The 6,948-nt window shown below is 39.0% G+C and overlaps 1 protein-coding gene across 1 annotated transcript in view; it reads right to left on the bottom strand.

The window, feature by feature from the left end:
* The window catches only part of hpda (4-hydroxyphenylpyruvate dioxygenase a), a 7,327-nt gene extending 1,783 nt beyond the window's left edge, over positions 1–5,544 (bottom strand). The window contains exons 1-11 of the mRNA XM_032532906.1: positions 5,417–5,544; positions 5,195–5,221; positions 4,864–4,926; positions 4,060–4,164; positions 3,916–3,958; positions 3,748–3,830; positions 1,785–1,874; positions 1,590–1,696; positions 1,427–1,504; positions 1,047–1,209; positions 63–134 (exon numbers count right to left, since the gene is read on the bottom strand). Coding sequence (XP_032388797.1) covers positions 63–134; positions 1,047–1,209; positions 1,427–1,504; positions 1,590–1,696; positions 1,785–1,874; positions 3,748–3,830; positions 3,916–3,958; positions 4,060–4,164; positions 4,864–4,926; positions 5,195–5,221; positions 5,417–5,419 — 834 coding nt within the window. The 5' untranslated portion in view covers positions 5,420–5,544. The remainder of the gene's footprint in view (positions 1–62; positions 135–1,046; positions 1,210–1,426; positions 1,505–1,589; positions 1,697–1,784; positions 1,875–3,747; positions 3,831–3,915; positions 3,959–4,059; positions 4,165–4,863; positions 4,927–5,194; positions 5,222–5,416) is intronic.
* Between the last annotated feature and the right edge of the window lie 1,404 nt (positions 5,545–6,948).

Genomic DNA, 6,948 nt, shown 5'->3' with positions numbered 1-6,948 from the left:
ACAAGCAGAAAGTTTGTGGATTGACATAGAATTTTGTTGATAATCAAGTGCGGGAGACTCACGGCTTGGATAATATTTGATGTGTTGAGGGCGATATGCTGAACACCTGGTCCCCCGTTGTAGTCCACGTATTCCTGGGAAGAGGGACACGCAGAACGTAAAGGGGGCAGGGGTGTAAACCGGTGGTTTCACCAGTCTTGACAGAGGGATCCACTTACAGAAGGTTTTGATTTTGTTCATAATTCTGTGCCTCAAGCTGATAAGATGCTGCGATAAACCGCATTTATCTTTCGTGATACACTAAAACTGCTATAAACATTGCTATAACTGCTGCTGCTATAACTGCTGTTACAACAGCTGTTATAACCACTGATGTAACCACTGTATAATTGCTGCGACAACCTCTGCTATAACCGCTGCTATAACCGCTGCTATAACAGCTGCTATAATAGTTGCTATAACAGCTGCTATAACCGCTGCTATAACAGTTGCTATAACTGCTGCTATAACAGTTGCTATAATCGCTGCTATGACCGTTGCTATAACCGCTGCTATAACCACTGCTATAACCACTGCTATAACCACTGCTATAACCTCTGCTATAACCGCTGCTATAACCGCTGCTATAACCGCTGCTATAACAGCTGCTATAATAGTTGCTATAACAGCTGCTATAACCGCTGCTATAACAGTTGCTATAACTGCTGCTATAACAGTTGCTATAATCGCTGCTATGACCGTTGCTATAACCGCTGCTATAACCACTGCTATAACCACTGCTATAACCGCTGCTATAACCGCTGCTATAACCGCTGCTATAACAGCTGCTATAATAGTTGCTATAACAGCTGCTATAACCGCTGCTATAACAGTTGCTATAACTGCTGCTATAACAGTTGCTATAATCGCTGCTATGACCGTTGCTATAACCACTGCTATAACCACTGTATAACCACTGTATAACCGCTGCGATACACACTGATGATAAACCACTGTGATAAACACAAAGTATAGTACAGTAATTTACTGAGCTGATGAAGTCCCACCTGGATTTGTGAGATTTTTTGCCCCATTGCAGGTTCATTGATGGGCATCTTGATGGTCTCTTCGTAGTTGGTCACCACTATGGACCTCAGTGAGCTGTATTGCGTGTGGATCTGCGAGTCGTCTATTGACCAGAACCGATGGAACAGCAAACACTTCTGATACCTGGAAAACAGAGAAGGTGACAAACACGCCTTTTTTTTCTTTTTCTTTTAGTGGAACAAAATTTTCTTAATTTATAGATTAGTGATGTGGTCCTGGAGTCCGTTTTTTTATCTGCACTCAGGGCTGAAACTGTGACAGAGGTGGAGTGGACATGTCTGTGTTTACTCGTCCTTTTGCCCTGTGTGTCTGTGTACGTGCGCTCCAACAGGAGTCTTACCAGTCTGAAACTGGCACCATTTGGTCATCTGGCTGGTTTCCCACTACGTGATCGATGAAGCTCAAACCTCCTGGTGGACTACGAGGAAAAGAAGAAGAAAAACACTGCGTGGGTACTTTTCCATGAAAAATAATTGAGAATACTCGTTTGATTTGATACTCACAGTGTGGCTAACAGAGGATTTCTAAACAGAGGCTCTTTGTAGCCTGGCAGGAAAAGGCCTTTGTATGGACTGAGGTACTCAATGAGTGTGTGTGTTGTATCTCCATACTGAGGACAAAAACACACACACAACATTATTATTCATTCCCAGTTTGATGTGTGTAGGCTTTTCAAATGTGCGTCACTGCTTACCTACCGTTTGAATCACAGCATACTTGACCCTGCCCTGGCTGTCCTGCTCCACCCACGGCTCCTTGACGATTACTGCTCCTCGCTCTTGAGCCGTCTGTCAGTTTGGGACATGTTGGGGACATGTTTGGGACATGTTTGGGATCGGTTGGCAGTAGTCGAAGTATTCAGATCCTTTACTTATGCACTAATAGCTGTAAATCTTGCTCACAATACTTGTTATCTATATATTATATTCATGGGACAAATCTATCTGTAAAATTCTGTTTATAACAGTATTCATTTCTATATTTATTCAGTACATATCCATGTCCTGCACTTATGGAACCATTGCACATCCTGCACTTACTGCTATTGCACTTCTGGTTAGACCTAAACTGCATTTCGTTGCCTTGTACCTGTACCTGTGTAATGACAATAAAGTTGAATCTAATCTAATCTAATAATAACTATATAATAATAATACTATAATAATATACTGTAATAATAACTAACGCAACACTGCAAAAATACTCTGTTACAAGTGATAGTCCGGCTTTGAAAATGCATCACCAGGAAAGTGCACTTAAAGTACTAGAAGTAAAAGTACTCAATGCAGAAAAATCCTCACATTTTGGAAACAGCTGTACTTGTAGGCCTGTGTATTGTTGGGCCGTTAAATTTATGCACTGCTATTTTGTAACTAGTAACTAAAACTGTCAGATGAATGTAGTGGAGTAGAAAGTGACATGAAAAAGAAAAGACTCAAGTAAAGTGCAAGTACCTCAAATGTGTACTTACTTAAGTAAATGTACTTAGTTACATTCCACCACTGTCTATTGGGGAAATACAGGAGCATCATGACAGTTGTCCTGTGTGAAGACAGCTCCGGGAAGCCCTCCGGTGGCTGAGGACAGAATGTCTTCCCATACATGCTGTAATATACTGCTTTAACCCTTGTGGTGTCCTCACGTCCAATTTGCCCCTTTTTTTTAATTTTTAATATCACGAACTTGGCTTTCTTTTAACCAAATTGCCTAAAAATAACATGGATGCCATGCAATGTTCTTCAGGTAAAATGAATGATTACTTTCACCGAATTTTGCTTGTGTAATTACATTTTGTGGCCTTTTTAAAAAAAGTGACCAAAACCACAGAAGAAATGACAAAAAAAAGAGACAAAAAGCACTGGAAAAAAAAAAAAAAGTTGTATAATGTTCTAAAAATCCGGCAATTAATTAAAAAAAAAAGCGTAGAAAAAGCGCCAAAAGATAACGGTTGATGGGAAGACAACACAAGGGTTAAGCGTGAGGCTACCTACTGCGGTCTGACCTCGACTGAGCTAAATATCAAAGCTGCCCTGTTGCACCCCCGCCATGTTTGCCCCCATTTCAACACCGCACGTAGAATTCAAATGAAAATACACGAAAAACAAATCTGTTTTTTTTTTCTTGAATTTGAAATAGAATTGCAGTTGCATCAAGTTAGTGGAGGTGAGTGAATCTACATATCAGTACATACATTTCATTACATATGCACCTGACTATTTTACTTACTATATTTGTTTTGTGCAAATTCTGCATTCAATCCATTCAACCTCATTTTCTTTTTTTCTTCCTATGTTGCACAGCTGTTTAGTATACATTTGTTTCTGTATTTATTGTTTATTTCATATTAATGTTTGGTATGTTTATGTATGAAACCAACCACCAAGGCAAATACCTTGTTTAGTACTTAACCTAAGTAATAAACCTGATTCTGATACTGATTCTGATTCTGATACTTTTCCTATTCCTAGATGTAATGTAGGCCTTTATGGGGAAAATAACTATGTACATTTACCCAAGGAGTACATTTTGAGGTACTTGTATTTTCAGTTCTTCCACCACTGTAGATAAATACACAGCTTTCTGAAATGGTACATTTTTAATTTTCCAAAAACTGTCCATACCAGATGTCCAGTTCGTATTCTTCCTCCTTGTAATTGTTACCTTGATTAAAAAGTCACAGTCCTCCACTTGGAAAGCGATGTCTTTGACTCCATCTCCATGCTTAATCAAGTGTTCTCCCATCTCTGCGGGAAGATGAAACCACGTTAAAATGCAGACATACTGCACGTCATGTTCACAGCAGTTTATCTTTCATATGAGAAAACTTGCCTTCATTTCCAGGGTTAAGTGGCGATTCAAACACAAATACTATCTGTGAGGAGAGAGGAGGGGCGGTTGTGTTTGCGGAGAGGATCATTGATCATGGATGAATTGAGTTTTTATTCAATCAGCACGGGATGTCTGACTGCATACCTTATCCTGTCTGATGACGTGAGACACCACCTCTCGGCTGCCGGTCTCCAGACCCTTATAGGCCCACGCCTCGAAGCCCATCTTATCACAGTAGAACGAGGCTGCCTGGAAAAGGAATCACACTGTTTTTCCATGAAAGGCAACGTGTGATGCACTGTGACAACGTGAGAGACTGTTGAAAGGGTTCAACTCCTGCCAGAAATGTGTTGACTGCAGCTTGCTCAATCCAGGCGGCTGAGTGACGTCTGGCCTGTTTTCTGAACCACAATAAATATATATGTACGTTTTTATGTTTTTAATTTTCCAGCTAAAGACCCTCCCATTAAAAGCTGTGCAAGTTAATCATTTATGCATTGAAAAATGACTGAAACAAGGATTTGATTTTTTAATTATTACATATATGTATATATATATATATATATATCCATAGATACATTTTCTGTTGATCGACTTATCAATTAATCAGCTGTAATTGTCTTGTTTTTGAATATTTTGGGACAAAAAGAACAGATTAAACAACTCATGGTTATTTTAACTGTATATGAAGAACAAATTTTGCAGTTGTTGTGTAAAGTACTACACCTGCAGATGTTTCTGCAAGTACTAAAAGTCAACACAGTAGCAAATATTCACAATATTCATGTATTAAGATGAAGCATAACGAAAACACGGAATCTAAAGAAAGTTCATCTTGATCCAAATATGAGTTATGAGGAAAGATGTGGATTTGACTGGCGCTGGAATTATGAACCTGTCACAGATGACAGTAAACTGTCAGTCGCATGTCGGCGTTTGGCTACTGACCTGTTTGGCATTGCCGACCCAGAAGGTGATATGATGAAACCTGACAAACTTCCCCCGTGCATGCTAAAAGCCAAAAGTACAACAGAATAATTCAAACTGGCTGATTATGCAAACAAAACAAAATGTATTTAATGGTAAGCTTTAACTGAAGACTTGTAAAGAAACATCACTTAAGCTTTAGGTTTAGATCAATTCATTTATTCCTTCAACATTCAGCCACCTGTGTATGATTTTGGCCTTCTTCTACAGAACAAGCATTAATGTTAACACTTCAAAAATGATCATTACATCACAGACTCCTGTCCATCTTCAGAGGTCGTTTTGTTCTTACCTTCTCGCCTTTATCTGTGTAGCTTGTCTAAAAACAAAAGAAGAAGAACACAAATGTAAATAGATCATTGAGACTTCATCTGCAAGTGCTCAGACTAACCCACAGTCAAAAGATCTTTGGTTCTTATTCTCTAAATATATCATTATGTCCTGAATTATTGCTGTAAGAATGTCTAATATCCCTCAACTGAGAGCATCTGCTTATCATAATTGAGTCTCTTACCATGTTGTGATTGTAGATGGGCCTCAGGTCACCAAATCAGTGTCCTGCACCCCCGGGTGCAGATAAGTACTGGCCGGACGAGCGACTGTGATTGGTCCTTTAGGATCTACACCCACCTGTCCGCCTCCTCGCTTCCTGCTGCACTTTAGTTGAAAAGTTAAACAGCAGAAGTTGCGTCATCTCTGCTGAGTCCAGTGTCTAATCAGTTGTCAGTCGGAGACTCAGTCGTCATAGAAACATAGACACATTGACACATTGACACATTGGCGTCAGTGTATATTGAGGGGAAATAATGAAGTACAGATGCTAAACACTAACTCTAGTCTTGGATGCTTTGCCAGAGATCCTGGATACACCTGTCAGCCAGGTGAACCTGCAATAGGCTCAGGTAAAGAACTGTTTCACACCCAAAAAAAAAAAAAATGAATGCGTCCAGAATGTGAATAAAAATGCAGCGATGGTAATGATAATATGATGATAAAGAGGACCCTGTTCCACACCAGTCCTTCTGTGATCCCTCTCTGGTTTCTGCACCACCAGAGGGAGCAATGTTGCCTGATTCAACAGAAACAGACACACAACTATGTACTATGGTCAGCAAGAAATTCCAGAACTTTCTACAAGCATGTGAACTGATTTGGAATATTTCCTCATGTTATTATTGTTCTTGGAAGTTACATATTCTATCAAGAGCCTTTAATTTCCTTTCCATAAGGACTCACACATTGAAATAATCCATAAGACAGGCAGTAATCAGGTTTATCAACATGAAATGTCTTATTAATTGTTGTTTTCAGCGCAGGCCTATCCCTAGGTCACAGTCTCACAGCATGGCATGTCAAAAATCTGATAATGACAGCAATAAATATGCGCATGCAGTATTTATTTAACATTATTGGAGTCTTGAGGTTGTAAAGATAGATAGATAGATAGATAGATAGATGGATGGATGGACGGACGGACGGACGGACGGACGGACAGACAGACAGACAGACACACAGACAGACACACAGATAGACAGATAGATAGATAGATAGATAGATAGATAGATAGATAGATAGATAGATAAGATAGATAGATAGATAGATAGATGGATGGATAGATAGATGGACGGACAGACAGACAGACAGACAGACAGACAGATAGATAGATAGATAGATAGATAGATAGATAGATAGATAGATAGATAGATAGATAGATGGATGGATAGATAGATGGACGGACAGACAGACAGACAGACAGACAGACAGACAGATAGACAGATAGATAGATAGATAGATAGATAGATAGATATAGATAGATAGATAGATAGATAGATAGATAGATAGATAGAATGACTTAAACAAACTTTATTCAATCATTCAATTGCACATTACACAGTTGAGTGAGATTACGTTGCGACGCTCCGAAAAAAGAAAAGACACAGAAGACAAGTAAAAAAGAAACAGTAAAAAGATAGATAGATAGATGATAGAATAGATAGATAGATAGATGATATATAATAGATAGATAGATAGATTAGATAGATAGAT

The sequence above is a fragment of the Etheostoma spectabile genome, chromosome 13 (assembly GCF_008692095.1).
Source record: "Etheostoma spectabile isolate EspeVRDwgs_2016 chromosome 13, UIUC_Espe_1.0, whole genome shotgun sequence".
In the NCBI taxonomy this organism is placed as follows: domain Eukaryota; kingdom Metazoa; phylum Chordata; class Actinopteri; order Perciformes; family Percidae; genus Etheostoma; species Etheostoma spectabile.
Note: the sequence above shows the minus strand (reverse complement) of the source record. Positions and strands in the feature narration are given on the sequence as shown.